General features: G+C 39.0%; 2 protein-coding genes across 4 annotated transcripts; both read right to left on the bottom strand.

Moving 5' to 3' along the window:
* Positions 1-471: 471 nt before the first annotated feature.
* LOC137192331 (sterile alpha motif domain-containing protein 9-like) lies at positions 472-9,342 on the bottom strand. Of its 2 annotated transcripts, none has more exons than XM_067602922.1 (4): positions 9,107-9,342; positions 6,147-6,200; positions 6,000-6,058; positions 472-5,710 (listed from the first exon to the last, which is right to left on the bottom strand). In XM_067602922.1, exons 3-4 carry the CDS (start codon positions 6,021-6,023, stop codon positions 1,202-1,204), a joined length of 4,533 nt encoding a protein of 1,510 aa, XP_067459023.1. In that variant the 5' UTR covers positions 6,024-6,058; positions 6,147-6,200; positions 9,107-9,342; the 3' UTR covers positions 472-1,201. The 2 variants fall into 2 exon arrangements, with proteins under 2 accessions (XP_067459023.1, XP_067459022.1); XM_067602921.1 differs by having other exon boundaries at positions 6,147-6,208; positions 9,116-9,342.
* A 5,084-nt stretch (positions 9,343-14,426) lies between these two features.
* Positions 14,427-24,233, bottom strand: LOC137192330 (sterile alpha motif domain-containing protein 9-like). Of its 2 annotated transcripts, none has more exons than XM_067602919.1 (4): positions 23,817-24,233; positions 20,146-20,207; positions 19,994-20,052; positions 14,427-19,700 (listed from the first exon to the last, which is right to left on the bottom strand). In XM_067602919.1, the coding sequence occupies exons 3-4, from the start codon at positions 20,015-20,017 to the stop codon at positions 15,192-15,194; spliced, it is 4,533 nt and encodes a 1,510-aa protein (XP_067459020.1). In that variant the 5' UTR covers positions 20,018-20,052; positions 20,146-20,207; positions 23,817-24,233; the 3' UTR covers positions 14,427-15,191. The 2 variants fall into 2 exon arrangements, with proteins under 2 accessions (XP_067459020.1, XP_067459021.1); XM_067602920.1 differs by having other exon boundaries at positions 23,823-24,233.
* Between the last annotated feature and the right edge of the window lie 2,037 nt (positions 24,234-26,270).

The raw sequence follows: 26,270 nt of genomic DNA, 5'->3' as shown, positions 1-26,270 counted from the left end.
CATCTTTATTAGAAAGTAAAGGTATTGCAAAAAAAGTTCATTATTGTTTTTCATGGAATGCAAAAAACAAACTGTTTAAAACAAAATTGCTCAAGTAATGTAATACATAATGACAAAGGTAAAGGCTTGTATTTCACACATCAGATCAGTTTATGAACAAACATTAAAAATATCTAAATTTCAATATTCAGTACTTGAAAATATATTAAGTACAAGAGAGACACTGTATGTAAGACACTGTTCTGCAAATCTCAGTAGTTGTATCAATAATGTAACATGCAGGTTCAAAGGTAAAATATACATAAAACATTGCAAATTCTTACATAGATGTTCAAGTGCACTATTTTTATCCAAAAGTAAATGTATCATAGAGTCAATGATGAAGATTATTTCATTTTATAGAATGATATGATTACACTGCTTACATAGTAATACCGTTCTGTTAATTAGGCACATAACAAAAGGTAATAGTTGAATACTTTTTCAAATGTTCGATAATTTCATATGAAACATTTTTCATTATTTAAAAACCACTTCAATATTTACATTGATTTACAAATTTGAATCCAAGCCCTTTTAAGAGTTTTGATTTAAAGTTGCAATAAACGATATTTAGCCCTATTAGTTGTCAGAAAACAACTATTTGCTATTTTGAGATATCGCAGAGTAATGGTGTCCTTTCCAGTGAATGAAGTCACACTCCCTCCGTGTGTTTTTATCTGAGCTTCTCTGTTCTTTGTTTTGGTAGACACGCGTGCATGTTAGTGCATGTGAGTCCCTCCATGTCCTCTGCATCTGTTTCCAAGATGGCAGCCGCGTCACAAACTTTGTCAAATTACAGCTAAACAGTACACTAAAATATGTTTCTGAAAGCATTAGAGCCAAGAAATAGGCAATACAGTAACTGAATCTTAATCCATATTTCCATTAGTTTCATGAGTTGTCAGCTTTTTTTTTCAAACTTTATCGAGTAAATGACACATTTGTTTTAGTCTGAGATGTTGGTGCTATAGTGAGACATCTAGTGGCTGAATGTCATGTATTGCAACTTTTAAGGTTATACTTTATATTTTCCTTTACAAAAAGTGGCATCAATGTAATGCACAGAGCCAAAGAAACATACAAAAATGTAATGTAACATCACAATTACAAGTATCTCAGTCAGTTTTGAATTACTTGTGCACAAGGCTGCTTTCAAGCTTTAGTTAATGTCAAGTGCAAGAGGGCCTCTCATCGAAAAGCCAATGAAGAAGGACACTTTTGACCCCTCACCATACCCGCTAAGCTGCCATCGAAACATTGGAGTGACTTCAAACTTCAGATCTGGGATACAAGTATCTGCCAGTATGAACTTGCCCTTCACCGTGCCAGTGACTCTGCAAAGGAGCTCCTCCACCTTCTTCTCTTTCCATAGCTTGCCATTTTCCCACATGGAGATAAACTGACCCTCCTCAGCCATGCAGCACCTTTTGATTTCCCCAAGGTGTACCAGTCTTTCATAGCCCCGCTTCTTCCCCAGGAAGAAATGGACAATGGGCCTCTTGCCATTGTACACTTCCTTCATCTCTGTGTGATAAGATGTCCTCATCTGTGAGATGTACTTCCCTAAACCTCTACATGGTGGACCGTTCTCCTGTGGCCACAACAGCACAACTGCAATGAACAGCAGCGGCAGATTTTCACTTAATGGAATTTTCTCACGCTGGACTTGCAAAAGGAGACCAATTAGTTTCGGGTATGGCTGAATGCGTGTTGATTCCAGTTTGATACGACTCAACACAACATTGACATAGATGTAGTTGATCTTCTCCTTCACAGTCTGAGATGCACCAACAAAATCATACATTCTGACAATCTTCTCCAACTTTTCAGCTGAGGTGTCATTTGAGAGATAGTTCAGAATCCCAGAGTAGGTATCAGCTTTTTGCTTCTCCAGGAATTGTCTTGTTTCATGTAGTTGCAGCATGTAACTCATAGTTTTATTCTTCAAAAGAGATGTGGAATCTGTCTTGCAGAAAAGATTTACATACTGTCTGAAACATCTGAAAAGCTCATTTTGGGCTACTTGCTCCCGACTGTCTTTCATCCCAGATCTGGAACCCAAGTTCACGTAGAAATTGTCAAGGAAGTCGAAGTTCATCTTCATCCTATATTTGAGGTTGTAAAGTACATCCTCAAACTGTCTGAGAATGATGTAGTAAGTCCTGTGTTTGGTATTCCTTGGATCATATCTCTCTGCATCCTGAAGTTTAATATCTCCAGACAGAACCTTACTCATTATGTCATGGCGGACATTTTCTGAGGAAAATACAGGTGTCTTTCCCAGTACTTCAATGAGAAGTACTCCTACCTGAATTTCTCCCAGGCACCCTGATGTATTAAAAGGGCAGTTGTCCATCTTGGATTGTAGTCGCTGAATTGACTCTTTCTTTGCAAGGCTCTGTGTTTCCTTGAATGCATCTATTGCTGACTGAGCCACTTTGAGAAACATGTTCAACTTGTCAGCAGTAATAGGCTCTTCCTTGCAGTTTGTAATAGCATTCTTCAGTTCATGCTTGATAACTTGTGCTGATGTGTCTGCCATGTATGAGCTATCTTTGGAAAGATCTCTTGCACTGCGTGCCCAATCTTTTGCCTCTGAGAAATCCTTCTTTTTCAGGTAATAGTACCTGGCAAGTAACTGAGAGACGACGGCATCTTTGTCAAATCTTTTTGATGCACTCAATAGTATCATCTCTTCTTGTCCTGGTGTTTCACTTGCGATGTCTTGAATTAGTGGAGAGAACTGAGATTCCTCCTCCACTGAATAATATCTCTTCACCAAAATGTGGTGAACATCTCGCAGGAGTTTGTCTTTGCCTTGTGTGCTTTCATAAAGCTTGTCTGTGGTCAGCAGAAGGTCGGTAATCTCAGCTTTGCTCATGGTGTGTGTTGTTGTAAGTTCCTGCAAACACTGCCTTGCAATACTTGAATGGATCATTGTCACAGCCTTGTGTACAACCTTACTCTCAACTGAGCTGCTGGCAATCAAAGTGGAGAATTTCCCAAATCCTTCTTCAACTTTGATGGTTCCACAAAATGGTTTGGGTTGTAGACCAAGGAATTCCTCACACAGAGAGACAGAGAGAGAGGCACTCTTGCAGTACACATTCAACAGAACTAAAACAGCCAGGAGTTGTGCATGTTTCTGATTCTTGTTGAAGCTCTTCAGGGTATTGCGGACCACACCCTGAATATACTCTTGTTTAAAGTTCTTCTTCATGATCATGAAACCATAGAAAGTTTCAGCATTCTTGTGTGTTTTCTCTATTTCTACAAGTTTTTGCTCAAACTGTTTCTGCTCCATTTCAGACAGCTTATTTCCAATGAACACGGTGTCCTCAGTTGATTCAGTCAGTTCAGAGGACTCTGACCTCATGCAGTTGAGGAGAATTACCTGTGCAGACTTGGACTGAATGTCTTTCTTCACGCATTCTTTTTCAATGAGTTGCTGCAAGTCATTCACTTTTTCCATATCATCAAAGTCATCTATCATCAGCAAAAGAGGGACCCGTGGTAATTGCTCCTCATGGTCATACATTAAAAGTTTTACCACTTGCTCAGCTACTTCAGCAAAGTCTGCGTTGCTGTCTCTAAGGACAGCACAACGGAATCTGTCCCGGAGAGCCCATAACATGTGCATGGCCAAAGTTGTCCCACCACATCCAGGTACATGCATGAGGTTGAACAACACACAGGCTTTTCTCAGGGAGCACAAATCTCGTATCACTGCGTTCATTATGAAGTCAAACTTGTCTCGTTTAATGAACGGTGTGGATCCAGGCTGCTCTGAGAAATAGAAATTCCACCAGGACACTTTTCCTCCTTTGTAGAAGTTCTGCTCAATAGCAATTTTGTCCTCATTTCCTCCTTCACATTGGTTCATGCATAGGATCTCTAAGGTACTCAGGCTACGCTCCACTTTCTTCTCCAGAAGCACTTGGCTTCCCCCACCACAGGGTAGGAATCGGCTGGATCTACGATTTTTTGACAAAAGACTAAGGACAGTGCCATTGACTTCAGCAAAGTTGAGCTCATATATGCATCTACCAGAGATGTCATTTCCACAGCGAGCCTTAATTAGGTCCTTCCAGGACGTAAATGCTTTTTCATTGTCACAGATACAAAGGATTTGCTCTGTGCCTCTGAGCTCCTGTGAGAATGTACTGAAAGTCTCAACAAGAGGGTCCATCTTCTCACTAACTGTTGACAAAAGTAAGAAAATGACAAGGAATCTCTTGTTTGGAAGCACATCTTTCCGGCACAAGAATGAAATCACATCTCGAATGGAGGCTCCCTTGTCCATCAACCACTCATCTAAATCTGATGGTGCCTCATCCTTGATACCGCCATTGCAGAATACCCAGCTGGTGTTTCGAGTCAATTTCAACTTGTTTGCAATGTCCTCAACACCCTCTGTGATTTTATACTGTGCTGGTAAATGGACACTTACTGTACTCTGCTGTTCAAAGTGCTTCTGCAATCCACATTCAGCTGATTCTGGATCAAAGTCCAAAACAGCTGTTGGGTTGAGTTCTACAAGAAATCCCAGTGATTCCAACTGGATTGAATGTGACTTGTTAGTTACTATTACATAACACTCAAAGTGTGACTTGTCTAAAGAGAGGGATCCACCAGTTATCATCTGACTTAATCTAGAGCCTTGATTACTGCTTTTGATCACACTGAGGTGCTTCTCTTCGGCTTGTTTTCGGAGTTGTGATCGTTGTGCCACACTGTCAACAAACTGGTTGTACTCTTCCATGGGTTTGGCAGATGTGGTTGTTGCGAGGAGATTCCTGCTGCTACCGCCATCTCGGACATAGAATTGTTTTGAGGGTTTTGTCTCAGTCTTGTCTGCTTCTCTACCTCTTGCTTTTTTCTTGGCTTTTTTTGTGTCCACGTTGGAAGTGTGATAGATGTTTTCTTCACAGATCACAGACTCGGGAACTATGTCTACTTCTATCACATATTTGTCAGATGATGTCATATTCTTATTGAGAACACCAACAAATCGAGGAGGTTTGATGCACATTTGTGCAGCCTGTTTGTGTTTATACTGAAAACAGCCATCAATGGCAGATTTTAGTTCATTTGCATAAGCCTCTTTGTCCTCAACAGCCACTCCCAACACTTGACCATGGGTGAACTCTGGCTTGTCCCCTATACCAAAATGTATGGTGCCATTGGTGCGGCTATTCATGCAGGCAGCTGCAAAGCGAATAACTTCATCAGTGAACTTGCTCATTTTAGTTTCATCTGTTGTATTGGTAAAACCTTTATACTCATGGCAGGGTTCAATGAAGTCTGAGGCACCTGATTCTGTAATATCAAGAATGCTGCTCTCCATGTATCTATACGTATCATGGTACCTATAAAATGGATAGGGCTTGCAGGGTCTTCCAGGTTGGTTTCTAAAACTTGTTGGTTCCTCTTTCTTTAACTTCACTAACTCATCTCTGGCATGAATGAGAAGTTTTGCTGGTCCAAATTTCACACCCATTGCATGTAAGTCTGTTGTTTCTAAAATCAAAAGACTAGGCCCATTAATGTGCTGCAGAAACAGTATTTCTGCAACTCCTTCATCCACACCGTTCACCTTCTGAGCCCATTCTCTCACTTGATGTTTACTCCAATCCTTGATGTCCGGTGACAGGTCCTCCTCCTGACTCTAAAATAGAAAGTGTTGTGTTATTGTTCCACATTTTCCACTCAAATTACTGTACACTTAATTATTTGTTGACCACATTTAATGTTGAAGTATTAGGTATAGTAATGCACAACTACTTGAAGTGGTTTGGTACGTAGGGAGTAAACCACCTTTACAAAATTGTGCTAGTTTGATAACTAATGTGTTTTGATCTGAAAACCTGTTTTATTGTAGCTACCAAATTTAATGGATTGCAGAATGTATAAGAGCAGCTTCTCTTAACAGTTAAAATAATCCGCATTTTATTTACCTTCTTTTCCCCTTGATCTGCCATAACAGCGTTGGTTCCTTCTTCACAACCGTAGATCACTAATGATACAAACATAAGATAAGTTCACAATAGAGGCCAAGACACTCTACTCACTGTGACATAAAATGAAACAGATTTCAGCTTTACCTTCATTTTTCCTGATTATCCATGACAACCGGCTCACCGTTCACAAATGTAGACCTTTAAGGCTGAAAGCAAGAAAGAAAGTAGAAATAAGTATTGAAGTGTAGTCCTTACCTAGTATCCAGACAGTTACACATCTTTTGTTCTTCAGGCTCTGTGCTTCAGAACACTCAATTTGAAATAAAGTACCAGGGACTACATTAAAGTGCCAAATCTCTGCTTAAATTTGAGTAGGTTTACACCAATATAGAAAGAACTGTACGGGAGATAACACACGGTGCCCAAAGTTAAACGTAATTGGACACATACACATGAAGTCAAACAAAATCATCATATTCAATATTTTGTGGAAGGTTTGCTGAAGATAGATGGTGTGAATCACATGGCTTTACATGGCGCTATGACCCTCAGTCACCAGATCTAAACCCACCTGAACACCAGTGGGTTAGACAGTGTTCACTACCTTCATCATCAAAAGACCAAATGAGGGAACATTTTTTAGAAGAATGGTGTTCATCCCTCCCAAAAGCTCCCAAAACTTGGAGAATGTATTCAACAAGGAGCACTGAAGCCTCTGGAGGCTCATGGTGGCCGACGCCATAGTAAGACACTTTTTATACTTTCCTTTAAAGGACCAGTGTGTAGAATTTAGTGGCATCTAGTGGTGAGGTTGCAGATTACAACCAAGTGAATACACCTCCCCTCACCCCTCTCCCCTCACCCCTCACCCCTCCCCTTCCAAAGGTGTAGGAGAACCTACGGTGGCAGCGAAACTCATGAAAAACGTGAAAGGCCCTCTCCAGAGCCAGGGTTTGGTTTGTCTGTTCTGGGCTACTGTGATACAACATGGAGGCCTTCGTGGAAGGGGACCCCCTCCCTATGTAGATATAAAGTGTAGGAGCCATTTATGTTGATTGTTGGCAAGTCATTTATTTAGTTATAACTTGCAGTATTATTTTGGACACTGGGTGGCGGTCATTAGATGCACAGGGTTGTATATGTAGGGGCATAGGTGACAGGAAACAGGAGGCACAGGCAGGTGGAGCACATACAGTTCTTACCAGACCGGTAACAGACGCACACTACAGCTGGCAGGACAGAAACCCGGTATGTTCATGACATGTACAAATACTAAACAGCAGCCAACCAACTGGAAAATCTGTTTTTGAATCTGCGTAAGATCACTCCTAACCTAACCTACCTGTGTACTAATGGCAAACTGGAAAAACAGGAAAAGAAAGGACAGCAAAAAATGAAAACTGCCATTACATAAAGGACTCATTCTAAGGTAACAAAAACACAACTATTCTTATTTTCAGGTGATTATACACTGATGAAAACATGCTTATGAATATTATATTCCATTTCTGTCATGTCCATTACACTAGATGCCACTAAATCTTTAACACTGGTCCTTTAATTTGTCACCAGTCTGTGCCCTGTAACATTGTACATTTTCTGAATTTTTTAGTGATTAAAATTTCTTTTTTTTCTTTTTTTAAGATATTCTTATTTTCAAACAAAAAATAAAAACAAAAAAAATGCATGAAAGATTAAAAAAAAATAGACATCAAGTGAAATTTTCTTTTTAAAATTACAACTAGCTTGGCCTCTGGTATTGCTGCTTCAATACATGGAGAAATGAATACTGTTGATGTGAGGTGTGATTGAGTGTATACACACCAACAACATGAAAGAAACTAACATTCTGCTATACACAGATGTTAAGTAATGCAAGTGAATATTTTCTCATTTCAAGTATAATGAGGGTGCATTTAAAAATAAAATACATAACAGAGAACTTTTGAAAAAAACTTTTAAAAACCTTTTAAAATAAAGTGGATCGATCATATTGGGTTCATATTGCGCTTAATATGAGACATACTGGTTTTGAACTGCCCATGGGAAGTAGCCTAAGAGTCTGTTCATTCTTAATTGAAAGCTCTGTTTTCACTGTCTACTTTTCTCTTTTTACAGCACGCCATGTGAACCAAAAAAAATCCTCAGCTGAGCTGATAGTAAAAGGTGAAAACACTGCAGACCACTGATTCGATCATTCATCTGAGAATATAGTCAAATTTTTCACGTGTCCCTAATCCTCTTCCGTACTCCGCCGCGCTCTCTCTCTCTCTCTCTCTCCCTCCCTCGCTCTCTCTCTCCTCAGCTGCTGTACTTGAAACAAAGCATTTACTCATTTAGGAAAAAACAACAAATATTTGTCTCGTTGTTCTTTGTAGTTACTGCTGCATTTGCTGGATGTAATGAATGAATGAAAAGGAGAGGCATGTCATTTAATGTAGTAAACTCAGTTTTATAAGTGTTGATGAATGCAAAATACAACTAACTGATTGTTAGTTGAGATTGTTAGTTCTAATACTTAAGAACTTGGGAAAGGTTTTAAGGCTTTAAATGCTTAAAAATTAATTAAACGATTATGTGATTCTCAAAATAGTTACATTCATTTTCTCTATTGACTATCGATTAATCATTGCAGCTCTTCGTAGCTGTCTCATGTGTGATGCATCAGGTGCACTGAGAGGAACTCTCAGCTCAATGAGGAAATCGCTGCTTACAGGCTACCGTGTTACCATGGTGACGGTTGAGATTTAAAAAAAAAAGAAGAAGAACAGGAAGAAGCTGTTACAACAAAATATCTGCGCAGTAGACGATTTCAACGTACTAATTAGGCTATAGCAAAGACAACTGTCTGAATATAACGTTGTCATTAGAGTTAAAGTTACTGATTATGAAACAATTCAATGCTAAAGTGGCAAAAATAAGTTTAAATCCCAAAAGATTTTAAATGAGGCTCACACACAAAACAAATCCCTGCAAGTCGAGTGCAAGAACAACAATCATCCACCGAGCTGGACCCCATCATAAAACAGAGAATATATTGTTCAGATTGAGGCTCTCTCGTCTCACACTGCTCACATAAAAAACTACAGACATGTAGTCTGGACTACACTCACCCATCCCGGACTAAATGTTGATCCTCTGCGCAGTCTGCTGTCCTCGGTGTTTGTCTTTAAGGTTCAGGTCTTTAAACAGACTTGATGTGACAGAATATTCGACAAAAGTCAATAAGAGATGTTTTTACGTGCTTGTCTGCAGGGAGGAGAGACGATCAATGCCGGCTGATGCGGAAAACTGCCTTATATCGTCAGGTGGGCGGATTCTTCAGGAGAAATGAAACTCAAACATGACTGTGTATGTGTGTGTGTTTGTGTGGTCTTCCTAGTGAAACTGAAATGAAAGTGATGGTTGATAAAATCAGTCATCCTCGTTTGGTGCAAAAGTGCATTCCAAAATTGAGCCATAGCTAATGTAAGGCTTCAGCATTCAGAGTTAGACAAATCAAGAGAGTATCTTCCAAAGTTTGTCTCTTTAATATCTACAAAATTCCCTCTTTGTGTTACTATGATAGTTACAGTATATGAGGGATATTTATACTACAGTATGCTTTGCTAGACATAGTGTTGAAGAGTAAGGACCACACCTGAATGAAGTGATACTTGCAGATACATTTTTTAAGTTTGTTTAGTCCTGCAGCTGACTAGATAACAAGCTATCTAACCTGCAGATTGGCTAATGCAAAGATAGGAGGTGAATCATGAGCCCAAAATATATAAAATACACATTTCTCTCTTTTGGATATAGATAGCACAGGATGTGATCTACAGCACAAATATATATGCTGTAACAGAAAATATAAAGCCAATTAAGTTAAACTTTAACTGCTCATCCTGTGTTGGTGATCTGCTGTGAACATGCGCAGGAAGTGGCTAGGGTTGGGCTTCCATTTCTGTTCACCTTATGTAATTGTAGTAAAATTTATAGGGGGTTGTATGTTTTTATACTATTTTACCTTTTTTACTATTCTGAGGTCCTGAGGACCACATTCACAATGAAAGTCTATAGTGCTCATAGATCAGACCATTGTGTACAGTGTGAAGGACAGAAAGAAACCTCACAGTCATCATGTGTGAAGCAGATGAGCTTCTGAGTAGGGCCACATCATTCACTCCCCATCTTTCAACACACAGCAGCCTCCCATGAGTTGCACAAGATCTGTATTAGTGTGTGTGTGTGTGTATTTGAGGCAGAAAGGGGAAAGACTTGATGATTTGGTGATACCAACAAGCTTTTTAACATTACATTTCTTCCCAAGCTACAGCTATATACAATACACAATATTTCCAGTAATGTCCCCCAGTAATGAACATGGCGGCGGCGGCACCCTGAGAGACACATGCCATGCCAAGTGAGGAGTTCTTATGAAGAATAAGCAATATCTGGCTAAACGACATTGACTTGAGAAAAAAAAAAAGTTAAATCTGGAGCACTTGGCAGACATATCAACTCATACAGAGAGCACAAATTCATATGTTGGCTCCTTTTTGGAACTGCTGATATTACCGTCCGACATGGATTCACTAACCAGTACACCTGCTCTGGCCGTGGCTGTGGAAAATACCTCAACACCAATTTGACTCTCAAGCCAAGAACTGCTTCAGAGATAATAATGTGGAATTAGACAATGGATTTATGTTTCAGGTATCTGTTTTTTTTCTTTCACTCTAATTGAAATTTGAAATAGATAATGTGACATTGCTTCCTTCTAGTATGCTCCATTCTTCATGTTTTGTGGATATTAGTGTAATCTGTCAGTGGATGGAACAAAATCAAACTGTAAATTAGGCTTAATGCTTGAATCCGCATGGTCATGAACTATACAGGAGATACAATATATCAGTGTGAGTGTGGTCCAGGCTGGACTGGTCACTTGAGTCTTCGGGGTGGGCACCTGGGGTGGGTTGGGTGCGGGCCCCTTGTGGGCATGATGTGGCCTGAACGCCCCACGGCCTAAAGCGGTCGTTATCATCAGTAGTATTCCAAAAGTTAAAAACAACTCAATATCTTACTTCTGTATATGATGGGCAAGATTCGCAATAGTTTGGCTGCTATTAAGAAAAGAAGGGAGGTTTTTGCATGGCCAAAAGATAAAAACTTTTGTTGCCTAAAACAAACGTATTCCACACCCAAAGCTGAAAAACAGTGAGCTGATGAATGGGGAGGTGATATTATTTACTCACATGGTCAAAGGAACTCTAAAGGGGTCATGATGATGGTTAAAAATATAAACAATTCTACTTTTAATGGTCTACAAATAGACTCAAATGGTAGATAGATTATTTTAGAAATGGATAACAACCACAACTAAACATTGCTGGATCATCTTTATGCTCCTAACACAGATGCTTCAGGTTCCTTTGAGGTTTTGTTGCAAAATATACAGACAAATGATACTATAAATGATCAAGCTATTATGGTAGGTGATTTTAACAGAGTTTTAGATAATAAAATGGACAGAAAGGGATCCCACAATAAAAACTATCATCCAAAAGCTCATGGTGCTATAGAGAATTCATTAGACCTTATAGATACAGGTGGGTGACAAATTAAACGAAAAAGTGGTCCAGGTCTGAATGCTTGACCCCTACAGTGAGGGGATCTGGTGGTTTTGTTATGCTCCAGGGAGTATTTTGTTGGCATGGTTTGGGTCCACTTGTCCCCTTAGAGGGAAGAGTCACTGAAAATCAATACAAAGTTCTGAGTGATCACCTTTATCCTATGATGAAACATTTCTATACTAATGGGAGTGGTCTCTTCCAGGATGAACACATCAGACCAGAATCTCTCATAGGTGTTCAGTTGGGTTGAGATCTGGTGACTGCAAAGACCATAGCAAATGATTCTCATCATTTTCATACTCATCAAACCATTTAGTGACCCCTCGTGTCCTGTGGATTGGGGCATTGTCATTCTGGAAGTGACCACTCCCATCAGGATAGAAATGTTTCATCATAAGATAAAGGTGATCACTCAGAACAGCCACTAGATCCCTTCACTGTAGGGGTCAAGCATTCAGACCTGTACCAGTTTTTCCTTTTAATTTGTCACCCGTCTCTCTCTAATTATCTACCTAATTAGACATCTGTAACTCAAACAACAAAAGGTTTTTCTGGTTGGTGAATGAAACAACACAATTAACATTTTCTACCTGAAAATACACACAGCAGCCCTGATGACATCCTTAATGCAATCCATACAAAAATAGTTATGATAAAGTCCTTTTTGTTTGTTTTTTACATATTTGCACAAAGTCACAAGCACAACACCATCAGGAGAAAATCAGGGAAAATTAGGATTTATAGCAGGCCATACCTCTTGCTCTCTGAACGTATGTAGCTTACTTTGGATTTGAATTTGATGATGCTGGGGAGAAGTGTCTGTTTGAGCTTTAATAAATGCGCCTACATGACTGTGGACTGCTTTGCATTTACACCATTCACATAAAAGCATTCAACAGTTGGGTAATGCTTTAGATCACAGCCCGCAACATACAGTATTATTATAAATACATGTCTATACAAGGGAACAAGATGTTAGTTTACAGCAGGTATTTTTAATGGGTATCTATTCTAATATTACAAGGTACAGAACCTACTGAACAACAGTCTGGTGTTTGGGGGTAAAATTATGAGAGAATTTATACTGATAGTATTTTATAACTGTATCTATTCTGATATGACGGGATACTGTATGACCATTACAGAGCAACAAAGCTGAAAGTCCATGACAGTTACACTGTGACATATAATCATCTACACCTGTCTTGGCTGTTTTCAGTTCAGCTGTATTTACTGTAGAAACCTTCTCATAAAAAAACATTCTGTACCCAAATTTATAAAGTGCTCCAGAACTCGTTACACCATCTTCCCCCAAACTTCCAGCTTTGCTGCTCATTAGTTGTCATACTACCCTGTAATATTAGAATATTTATCCTGTAGTAAAAAATACCAACAGTATAAATTATTTCTTAATTACTGGATTGTTACCCCCTTATTCCCTGTATTCACATCATGTTTCCTTGTACCACCATGTATGTATCGGTGTATACTGTTCTGGTACATTGTTAGTACAAAAAACTACACTGTAAATTTGTAATAATTATGCTGTAATCTAAAGCATCACCAACAGTTAATTAGGCCATATTTGTTCCTAGTTTTATTCGCTGTCTAACAGGCATTTTCACATATCTAAATAAAGTCAGCTGTGAGGACCTATAGAAAACAGTGCAAAATACTTTATTTTAAATGAAATACACTCATAGAGCCATGGGGAGCCTAGGGAGGTGGGAATTCTTCTGTGTGGTGACTCAGTGGCTGTCTATCATCTGTCACAGGGACGTACCCTTCATTTCCCACTTAAAGTTCACTTACAACCATTTGTCTGTTAGTATTATGCACCTTAAATGAGGAGATTCTATACCTGTGAGTGGATTTTTGCATTTCAGCCTGAGGCCTGATACATACATTTCAGTTTGCAGGACATCAAAATGTAATACTCATATTATGGTCATGTGCTATATATTTAAATATGTTTAAAAGATTTTTTTCCCCATTTTGTTCACTTTTAATCCAGTGATTTGTTTCATCTGATTCGCATCAAATAGCATAAAATCCAAAGTGGATTCAGATTTGCGTTATCATGATTGAAATGCAGCCAGCTATTATCATGTGCTTCATTATCTTGGACACTGGGAAAACTAAAATCTGTATCTGTTCAATTATATTATGGGCCATCATAGACTCTGTGGAACACATAACCCTTTTTTCATGTCTGAGCTTGTGGCGCCCTCTTCTGTATGACACAGGTAGAACATCCTTAACTGGACAATGTAACTTGTCACAGTAAAGTGCTATACTGTACAGTACATACTGCAAAACGTATGTATTTAATTTGTGTATCTGTATATTCTTTTTGTAGCTACCCTAGTAACTATAGCATGTAAACAAAGTGTAACAGTTTAGTACAATGCACTTTGTATAGTAATTTTTACAAAACTAATGTGTTAAGTGTTGCACTAGATACTAATTCATCATTCATATTTCTCGTTATATATATATATATATATATATATATATATATATATATATATATATATATATATATATATATATATATATATATATATATATATATATATATATACCTGAAACCTTTTTGCTATATAAATGAAGCTGGTTTATTTACTGTCTTTCCAGATTTTCTATTGCTTACACTGACACCTCAGGTGTACTTGTAATTCCTGTGCTCTTGCAGTCACCTGTTTACCTAAATTCACAACGTTTCAACTTCTAAAGACTTGTTCAAACAAAAGTATTCTGGGCTACAATAGCTTGTGTGCATTGTGCAGTAAATTCATAAGAAATTTTTACATGGTAGTGTTACAGTACATCTTTATTAGAAAGTAAAGGTATTGCAAAAAAATCAATGTTCATTATTGTTTTTCATGGAATGCAAAACAAACTGTTTAAAACAAAATTGCTCAAGTAATGTAATACATAATGACAAAGGTAAAGGCTTGTATTTCAAACATCAGATCAGTTTATGAACAAACATTAAAAATATCTAAATTTCAATATTCAGTACTTGAAAATATATTAAGTACAAGAGAGACACTGTATGTAAGACATTGTTCAGCAAAGCACAGTAGTTGTATCAATAATGTAACATGCAGGTTCAAAGGTAAAATACACATAAAACATCGCAAATTCTTACATAGATGTTCAAGTGCACTATTTTTATCCAAAAGTAAATGTATCATAGAATCAATGATGAAGATTATTTCATTTTATAGAATGATATGATTACACTGCTTACATAGTAATACCGTTCTGTTAATTAGGCACATAACAAAAGGTAATAGTTGAATACTTTTTCAAATGTCCGATAATTTCATATGAAACATTTCATTTTTCATTGTTTAAAAATGACTTAAATATTTATATTGATTTAATCCAACGCATTTTTAAGAGTTTTGATTTAAAGGTTATACTTGATAAATACTTTCCTTTACAAAAAGTGGCATCAATGCAATGAACAGAGCCAAAGATACCCACAAAAAATGTAATGTAGCGTCACAATTACAAGTATCTTAATCACTTTTGAGTTACTTGTATACAAGGCTGCTTTCAAGGTTTAGTTAATGTCAAGTGCAAGAGGGCCTCTCATTGAAAAGCCAATTAAGAAGGACACTTTTGACCCCTCAGCATACCCACTAAGCTGCGATTGAAACATTGGAGTGACTTCAACCTTCAGATCTGGGGTACAAGTATCAGCCAGTATGAACTTGCCCTTCACCTCGCCAGTGACTCTGCAAAGGAGCTCCTCCACCTTCTTCTCTTTCCATAGCTTGCCATTTTCCCACATGGAGATAAACTGACCCTCCTCAGCCATACTACACCTTTTGATTTCCCCAAGGTGTACCAGTCTTTCATAGCCCCGCTTTTTCCCTAGGAAGAAATGGACAATGGGCCTCTTGGCAATGTACACTTCCTTCATCTCTGTGTGATAAGATGTCCTCATCTGTAAGATGTACTTCCCTAAACTTCTACATACTGGGCAATTCTCCTGTGGCCACAACAGCACAACTGCAATGAACAGCAGCGGCAGATTTTCACTTAATGGAATTTGCTCACGCAAAACTTTGTCAAGGAGATCAATTAGTTTCGGGTATCGCTGAATGCGTGTTGATTCCAGTTTGATACGACTCAACACAACATTGACATAGATGTAGTTGATCTTCTCCTTCACAGTCTGAGATGCACCAACAAAATCATACATTCTGACAATCTTCTCCAACTTTTCAGCTGAGGTGTCATTTGAGAGATAATTCAGAATCCCAGAGTAGGTATCAGCTTTTTGCTTCTCCAGGAATTGTCTTGCTTCCAGTAGTTGCAGCATTGTACACATGGTTTTATTCTTCAAAAAAGATGTGGAATCTGTCTTGCAGAAAAGATTTGCATACTGTTTGAAACATCTGAAAAGCTCATTTTGGGCTACTTGCTCCCGACTGTCTTTCATCCCAGATCTGGAACCCAAGTTCACGTAGAAATTGTCAAGGAAGTCGAAGTTCATCTTCATCCTATATTTGAGGTTGTAAAGTACATCCTCAAACTGTCTGAGAATGATGTAGTGAGTCCTGTGTTTGGTATTCCTTTGATCACATCTCTCTACATCCTGAAGTTTAATATCTCCAGATAGAACCCCACTCATGATGTCATGGCGGACATTTTCTGAGGAAAATACAGGTGTCTTTCCCAGTACTTCAATGAGAAGTACTCCTACCTGAATTTCTCCCAGGCACCCTGATGTATTAAAAGGGCAGTTGTCCATCTTGGATTGTAGTCGCTGAATTGACTCTTTCTTTGCAAGGCTCTGTGTTTCCTTGAATGCATCTATTGCTGACTGAGCCACTTTGAGAAACATGTTCAACTTGTCAGCAGTAATAGGCTCTTCCTTGCAGTTTGTAATAGCATTCTTCAGTTCATGCTTGATAACTTGTGCTGATGTGTCTGCCATGTATGAGCTATCTTTGGAAAGATCTCTTGCACTGCGTGCCCAAAATTTTGCCTCTGAGAAATCCTTCTTTTTCAGGTAATAATACCTGGCTAGTAACTGAGAGACGACGGCATCTTTGTCAAATCTTTTTGATGCACTCAACAGTATCATCTCTTCTTGTCCTGGCGTTTCACTTGCGATGTCTTGAATTAGTGGAGAGAACTGAGATTCCTCCTCCACTGAATAATATCTCTTCACCAAAATGTGGTGAACATCTTGCAGGAGTTTGTCTTTGCCTTGTGTGCTTTCATAAAGCTTGTCTGTGGTCAGCAGAAGGTCGGTAATCTCAGCTTTGCTCATGGTGTGTGTTGTTGTAAGTTCCTGCAAACACTGACTTGCAATACTTGAATGGATCATTGTCACAGCCTTGTGTACAACCTTACTCTCAACTGAGCTGCTGGCAATCAAAGTGGAAAATTTCCCAAATCCTTCTTCAACTTTGATGGTTCCACAAAATGGTTTGGGTTGTAGACCAAGGAATTCCTCACACAGAGAGACAGAGAGAGAGGCACTCTTGCAGTACACATTCAACAGAACTAAAACAGCCAGGAGTTGTGCATGTTTCTGATTCTTGTTGAAGCTCTTCAGGGTATTGCGGACCACACCCTGAATATACTCTTGTTTAAAGTTCTTCTTCATGATCATGAAACCATAGAAAGTTTCAGCATTCTTGTGTGTTTTCTCTATTTCTACAAGTTTTTGCTCAAACTGTTTCTGCTCCATTTCAGACAGCTTATTTCCAATGAACACGGTGTCTCCAGTTGATTCAGTCAGTTCAGAAGACTCTGACCTCATGCAGTTGAGGAGAATTACCTGTGCAGACTTAGATTGAATGTCTTTCTTCACACATTCTTTTTCAATGAGTTGCTGCAAGTCACTCACTTTTTCCATATCATCAAAGTCATCTATCATCAGCAAAACAGGGATCCGTGGTAATTGCTCCTCATGGTCATACATTAAAAGTTTTACCACTTGCTCAGCTACTTCAGCAAAGTCTGCGTTGCTGTCTCTAAGGACCGCACAACGGAATTTGTCCCGGAGAGCCCATAACATGTGCATGGCCAAAGTTGTCCCACCACATCCAGGTACATGCATGAGGTTGAACAACACACAGGCTTTTCTCAGGGAGCACAAATCTCGTATCACTGCGTTCATTATGAAGTCAAACTTGTCTCGTTTAATGAACGGTGTGGATCCAGGCTGCTCTGAGAAATAGAAATTCCACCAGGACACTTTTCCTCCTTTGTAGAAGTTCTCCTCAATAGCAATTTTGTCCTCATTTCCTCCTTCACATTGGTTCATGCATAGGATCTCTATGGTACTCAGGCTACGCTCCACTTTCTTCTCAAGAAGCACTTGGCTTCCCCCACCACAGGGTAGGAATCGGCTGGATCTACGATTTTTTGACAAAAGACTAAGGACAGTGCCATTGACTTCAGCAAAGTTGAGCTCATATATGCATCTACCAGAGATGTCAATTCCGCAGCGAGCCTTAATTAGGTCCTTCCAGGACGTAAATGCTTTTTCATTGTCACAGATACAAAGGATTTGCTCTGTGCCTCTGAGTTCCTGCCAGAATGTACTGAAAGTCTCAACAAGTGGGTCCATCTTCTCACTAACTGTTGACAAAAGTAAGAAAATGACAAGGAATCTCTTGTTTGGAAGCACATCTTTCCGGCACAAGAATGAAATCACATCTCGAATGGAGGCTCCCTTGTCCATCAACCACTCATCTAAATCTGATGGTGCCTCATCCTTGATACCGCCATTGCAGAATACCCAGCTGGTGTTTCGAGTCAATTTCAACTTGTTTGCAATGTCCTCAACACCCTCTGTGATTTTATACTGTGCTGGTAAATGGACACTTACTGTACTCTGCTGTTCAAAGTGCTTCTGCAATCCACATTCAGCTGATTCTGGATCAAAGTCCAAAACAGCTGTTGGGTTGAGTTCTACAAGAAATCCCAGTGATTCCAACTGGATTGAATGTGACTTGTTAGTTACTATTACATAACACTCAAAGTGTGACTTGTCTAAAGAGAGGGATCCACCAGTTATCATCTGACTTAATCTAGAGCCTTGATTACTGCTTTTTATCACACTGAGGTGCTTCTCTTCAGCTTGTTTTCGGAGTTGTGATCGTTGTGCCACACTGCCAACAAACTGGTTGTACTCTTCCATGGGTTTGGCAGATGTGGTTGTTGCGAGGAGATTCCTGCTGCTACCGCCATCTCGGACATAGAATTGTTTTGAGGGTTTTGTTTCAGTCTTGTCTGCTTCTCTACCTCTTGCTTTTTTCTTGGCTTTTTTTGTGTCCATGTTGAAGGTGTGATAGATGTTTTCTTCACAGATCACAGACTCGGGAACTATGTCTACTTCAATCACATATTTGTCAGATGATGTCATATTCTTATTGAGAACACCAACAAATCGAGGAGGTTTGATGCACATTTGTGCAGCCTGTTTGTGTTTATACTCAAAATAGCCATCAATGGCAGATTTTAGTTCATTTGCATAAGCCTCTTTGTCCTCAACAGCCACTCCCAACACTTGACCATGGGTGAACTCTGGCTTGTCCCCTATACCAAAATGTATGGTGCCATTGGTGCGGCTATTCATGCAGGCAGCTGCGAAGCGAATAACCTCATCAGTGAACTTGCTCATTTTAGTTTCATCTGTTGTATTGGTAAAACCTTTATACTCATGGCAGGGTTCAATGAAGTCTGAGGCACCTGATTCTGTAATATCAAGAATGCTGCTCTCCATGTATCTATACGTATCATGGTACCTATAAAATGGATAGGGCTTGCAGGGTCCTCCAGGTTGGTTTCTAAAACTTTTTGGTTCCTCTTTCTTTAACTTCACTAACTCATCTCTGGTATGAATGATAAGTTTTGCAGGTCCAAATTTCACACCCATTGCATGTAAGTCTGTTGTTTCTAAAATCAAAAGACTAGGCCCATTAATGTCCTGCAGAAATAGTATTTCTGCAACTCCTTCATCCACACCATTCAACTTCAGAGCCCATTCTCTCACTTGATGTTTACTCCAATCCTTAATGTCAGGTGACAGGTCCTCCTCCTGACTCTAAAATAGAAAGTGTTGTGTTATTGTTCCACATTTTCCACTCAAATTACTGTACACTTAATTATTTGTTGACCACATTTAATGTTGAAGTATTAGGTATAGTAATGCACAACTACTTGAAGTGGTTTGGTACGTAGGAAGTAAACCACCTTTGCCAAGTTGTGCTAGTTTGATAACTAATGTGTTTTGATCTGATGTAAAAACCTTTTTTATTGTAGCTTCCAATTAAATGGATTGCAGAATGTATAGAATCAGCTTCTCTTAAAATGTGGATTATTTCAATTGTTATTTACCTTCTTTTCCCCTTGATCTGCCATAACAGCGTTGGTTCCTTCTTCACAACCGTAAATCACTAATGATACAAACATAAGATAAGAGCAATTCACAATAGAGGACTAGACACTCTACTCACTGTGACATAAAATGAAACAGATTCCAGCTTTACCTTCATTTTTCCTGATTATCCATGACAACTGGCTCACCGCTCACAAATGTAGACCTTTAAGGCTGAAAGCAAGAAAGAAAAGTAGAAATAAGTATTGAAGTGTAGTCCTTACCTAGTATCCAGACAGTTACACATCTTTTGTTCTTCAGGCTCTGTGCTTCAGAACACTCAATTTGAAATAAAGTACTGGGGACTACATTAAAGTGCCAAATCTCTGCTTAAATTTGAGTAGGTTTACACCAATATAGAAAGAACTGTATGGGAGATATAGCCCTTTTAACACACAGTGCCCAAAGTTAAACATAATTGGACAGACACACATATAGTCAAACAAAATCACCATATTTAATATTTTGTGGAAGGTTTGCTGAGGATAAATGGTGTGAATCATATGGCTTTACATGGCGCTATGACCTTCAGTCACCAGATCTAAACCCACCTGAACACCAGTGGGTTAGACAGTGTTCACTACCTTCATCATCAAAAGACCAAATGAGGGAACATTTTTTAGAAGAATGGTGTTCATCCCTCAGTTCAAGCTCCCAAAACTTGGAGAATGTATTCGACAAGGAGCATTGAAGCCTCTGGTGGCTCATGGTGGCCGACACCATAGTAAGACACTTTTTAGTCTTTCCTTTAAAGGACCAGTGTGTAGAATTTAGTGGCATCTAGCGGTGAGGTTGACTATCGCAATCAAATGAATACACCTCCCCTCACCCCTCCCCTTCCAAAGGTTTAGGAGAACCTAGTGTGGCCGTGAAACTCACGATAAACCCAAAAGGCCCTCTTCAGATCTAATGTTTGGTTTGTCTGTTCTGGGTTACTGTAGTGCAACATGGAGGCCTCCGTGGAAGGAGACCCATTCCCTATGTAGATATAAAGGACTCATACTAAAGTAACAAAAACACAGCTATTCTTAGGCCCTGTTTACACCTGGTATTAACATGCTTCTTGGGTGATCCAATCACAAGTGGACAGCTTTAAGTGAGTCTGTTTACACCTGGCATTAACATGCGTCTCCACATGCGTCCTGAGTGACCACATGTGATCGGATCTCACTTCCCCGCTCTATATGCAAATAATCACGGACATCATTTCCGTTTTCAGACCAAGACCAAATTTGTTCGATATTCATCCAAAGCTGTGTTCAACTTGTTTGATAACAGGATAAATATTCAGGATATAAATAAATATTCTGCGTCGGGAGAGAGAGAGATGCAGCGATCTCCCCACAGCTGCATCTCTCCATTCAGAGACACTGTGCGCATTTAAGCATAACTTCACTGATTATTTATATCTCCGACACACCGACAGGGTCAGTCAGGATCTAATGTTAATTAACGTTCTGTGTTCTTCTACACATCCAATAGGTCAGCTTTTACACACACAGTCCAGGTTCATACAGTGAAACTGTTTGGAGTAAAGCAGCCATCCCCCTGATAAATCCTTCATTATGTTCATTATGTTTAGCAGCGCAGCAAAACCAAAAACTGTCATTATCATTTTGACAGGACAGAGGAAACTATCAAGCTACGTTTAGCTTCTGAAATATTTTTTAGACAGACAAGTGAAAAATTAATGGTTTAATTTCTATTCTAATTGTCGATTTGGAGAGGGAAACCGGTCAGGGGAACGAGAGAAACAGGAAAAAACGGGACGTGGATTATGTTTTTAATTCACATGAAAAACAAAATAATTTGTTTATCCTATTATCAAACAAGTTGAACAGCTTTGGACAGAGGATCCTGTGTCTAGTCTGCCGGAAAATAGAGGACGTCAGTTGAGTAGGCGGTCCTTCATTGTGACCCAGGATGCATTGCATTTACACTACTAAAAGAATGTGGCCACATGCGGCCCAGACCACCTCCGAATGTGGTCTGAGTGATCGGATCTCAAACTGTCCTCAATGCATCTTGGGTGCGTTTACACCTGTATTTAGAGCTGTCCACTTGTGATGGGATCACCCAAGACGGATGTTAATGCCAGGTGTAAACAGGGTCTTATTTTCAGGTGATTATACACTGATGTAAACATACTTATGAATATTATATTCCATTTTTGCCAAGTCCATTCCACTAGATGTCACTAAATCTTACACACTGGTCCTTTAATTTGTCACCAGTCTGTGCTCTGTAACATTGTACATTCTCTGAATTTTTTAGTGATTAAAATTTCCTCTTCTGCACATGTTTGCATGCCTGCACAAGTCAAATTAAGGTCGTTTTTTTCTTGAAGATTTTCTTATTCTCACACACAAAAAATAAAAACAAACAAAAAACGCATGAAAGATAAAAGAAAAAAAAATAGACATCAAGTGAAATTTTCTTTTTAAAATTACAACTAGCTTGGCCTCCAGTATTGCTGCTTCAACACTTAGAAAAATGAATACTGTTGATGTGAGGTGTGATTGAGTGTAGGCTATACACACCAACAACATGAAAGAAACTAACATTTTACTATACACAGATGTTAAGTAATGTAAGTGAATATGTTCTCATTTCAAGTATAATGAGGGCTGCATTTAAAAATAAAATACATAACAGAGAGCTTTTGAAAAAAGGTGCATCCTAAAATAAAGTGGATTGATCATATTGGGCTCTTAGAGCGTTTATTTTCTGTGGCTTCAGTTCATATCATTTGAGTGGGTTTGTTTGCTCAAAGGATTTGTGCTTATGTGAGACATACTGGTTCTGAGTGGCCCATGAGAAATAGCCGAAGAGTCTGTCAATTCTTCATTGAAAGCTTTATTTTCACTGTCTACTTGTCTACTTTTTACAGAACGCCATGTGAAAATGTGAAAATCTTGAGCTGAGCTGACAGTAAAAGGTGACGTGAAAACACTGCAGACCACTGATTGGTCAATCCCTCATCTGAGAATAAAGTCAGAATTCTGAGTGTAGTCTCAGAACTCAAATTTTTCACGTGTCCCTTATCCTCTTCCGTACTCCGCCCCTCTCTCTCTCTCTCTCCCTCCCTCCCATTCTCCTCAGCTGCTGTGCTTGAAACAAAGCATTCACACATGAGGAAAAAACAACAAATATTTGTCCTGTTGTTCTTTGTATTTACTTTGTTTGTTTGTATTTACTTTACTTTGTATTTACCAACAATTAATTTGTTGGATGTAATGAATGAATGAAAAAGAGAAACATGTTAATAGTATCTCAGTGAGTATCAGCCCTGATGCAGCTTACAACTTACTCATAACTAAGTGTTCATATATGTGTCATGTGTGATGCATTAGGTGCAGTGAGATGAATTCTCAGCTCTATGAGGAAATCGCTGCTTGCAGGCTACTGGCTGAGATTTAAAAAATAAAAAGAACAGGAAGAAGCTGTAACACTAAAATATCTGCGCAGTAGACGATTTCATATAACATACTAGTTAGGCTATAGCAAAGACAACTGTCTGAATATAACGTTGTCATTAAAGTTAAATCAGACTGATTTTGAAATAATTCAATGCCAAAGTGGCAAAAATAAGTTTAAATCCCAAAAGATTTTAAATCGGGTTTACACACAAACAAATCCCTGCAAGTCGAGTACAAGAACAACAATCATCCACCGAGCTGGACCCCATCAGAAAACAGAGAATATGTTGTTCAGATTGAGGCTCTCTCGTCTCACACTGCTCACATAAAAAAACTACAGACATGTAGTCTGGACTACACTCACCCATACCGGACTAAATGTAGATCCTCTGCGCAGTCTGCTGTCCTCGGTATTTAAGGATCAGATCTTTGCCGTCTGATGCGGAAGACTTTATACCGTCAGGTGGGCGGATTTTTCAGGAGAAATGAAACTCAGGCAAGACACTGTGTGTGTGTGTGTGTGTGTGTGTGTGTGTGTGTGTGTGTGTGTGTGTGTGTGTGTGTGTGTGTGTGTGTGGTCTTCCTAGCGAAACTGAAATGAAACTGACGGGAGATAAAATCAGTCATCCTTGTTTGTTTCAAAGGTGCATCCCAAATTTGAGCCATAGCTGATGTAATCTCTGGACACACTGGATGCGTGAGCAGCGCGTGTGCGTCGCGGAACCTCTTGCTTTTCAGTTCGGCGCCATGTTAACAGGCTAGGGCAGCCACACAGCCTGCTGCGTCGCGTCACCTAGAGATTCGAGGTCTCGTCTATTTTCTCCGCGTGACGCGCGCGGTTCTCTAGACACACACGCGCTGCGCACGCGTTGCTCACGTATCCAGTGTGTCCCATGCGTGGCTTCAGCATTCAGAGTGAGACAAATCAAGAGAGTATCTTCCAAAGTAAGTCTTTTTAGTATCTACAAAATTCCCTCTTTGTGTGACTGTGATAGTTACAGTAGGGGAGAACGGGGTAAAACGAGCCACCCCCTTTATCTAGGTAACCATACACAAAAGTAATCATTTGACCACAAATTAAGAAAGAATAGTTCACATCTTCCACTCAGGCACATGGAGAGAGTGGTCAGCAAAACAGAGCAAAAAAAAAAGATTTTTGTCATGCCAAGTGAATTCATCATGTTACTAAAGTTATCAGTCTTGTATCTTAATTAAAATAGATATGTTTTAGACAATATTACATGTTAGTTTAAGTCAGTGTAAGCTACAAAACAAACTTAGCATAACTGTGGATCTGAGCCACTGTGTGAAACAGTTTTGTCAGAATGGAGGTTGTGGGGTAAAACGTGCCAGTGATGTTGGGGCAAGTTGAGTCAATGGTTCAATTTACCCCCAAAATTATTTTCTGATATTCTAGAGACTAGAGACACTGTTCATGTTAATGTTTGATCCCTGTTACAAGTGTTACAGTGTGATGAATGAATACCTAATTGCTGATTAATGTTAAGTTTAAGCCACACACAAACATGCTGTACATATAGATGGTGACAAATTAAAGGAAAAAAACACCATAAAGTGTCTACATAAGGTATTGGGCCACCACATGCTGACCGTACAGCTTCAGTGCGCCTTGACATCGATTCTAGAAGTCTCTGAACTCTACTGGAGGGATGAACACATTTCTTCCAAAAGATATTCCTCTGACCCATAGATTTTTTGTTTCTGTTTTGTTGATTCATTTTCACATGAATTTATTGGCTCCATTATATAAATATGTATTGAATTTATGCCCTCCTGCCATTAAAAATTAGGGGCCAGTGTATTGGAGCCATAATGCAGTCCTCACTTTGACCACAGTGTGGAGCATTAATGCAGGAAGTGCAAGTAGCCAAGATATATATATATATACACACACACACACACATATATATATATATATATATATATATAAATAACACTGTGGACAAAGTCAAGGTCAATATGCATTGCAAGCTTCATAGAGTGACCCATTACTGTGACTGAAGGAAGGACAACAATAATGATTTGTCATTCAGAGCTTTATTCACACACTCTGCAAATACAGTCTCCGTCTGTGGAGGGATGGTGAACACAAACAGTGTGGTACCACAGAGACACTCAATCTGAAAGGGAAAAAGAAAAAAAAACAGACCTTATATCATTGTCAAACATTTTGTCCGGTTCAGGTCACTCATGCAGAGAAAGATGTACAATGAAGCAGTTAAAACCTCAGACATTACTATATTATCAATTAAAATCATGTGTTGGATACTGGGTTTAAATCTTAGCTGTCTGTGTGGAGTCAGTGTGTGCTTGTGTTCCTTAAGCTGCACCGGTGCCTTATTGAGAGAGGGGGAAAAAAGTTGTTACCATTTGTTGATTCTATGCCTACCCATTGGCTGAATGCTGGTATGACCTTATGATGGAGAAAGGAGACATGATTTACATTCACCATCAATAGGTATAAATTTGGGTAACAGAAAAACGACTGAAAAGAAAAAAAAAAAAAAAAAACTAAAGGAGGTTGCCTCCACAAGTGTGCTGGCAATGTATTGTCAGAAACCATCTTTCATTTGTTAAGGTTTAAGGTCTAGCAGTATCTTGTTGCATGGTTGTTTCAAGTATCCTTATAATATGCTCTTTTTACTTTGTCATTTAGTATATTAATTTTTACCTTGTCATTTAGTTGTCACTGCAAGTCATTTAGATTACACCTTCAACATCTCATTTAACATTTACACACACACATTAACCCGTCCTCTCATTTATTACATTTATACCTGCCCACTCCCCCCTCCTT

The sequence above is a fragment of the Thunnus thynnus genome, chromosome 11 (assembly GCF_963924715.1).
Source record: "Thunnus thynnus chromosome 11, fThuThy2.1, whole genome shotgun sequence".
Lineage (NCBI taxonomy): Eukaryota > Metazoa > Chordata > Actinopteri > Scombriformes > Scombridae > Thunnus > Thunnus thynnus.
The sequence above is the reverse complement of the archived record's forward strand: the minus strand, read 5'-3'. Positions and strand labels throughout refer to the sequence as shown.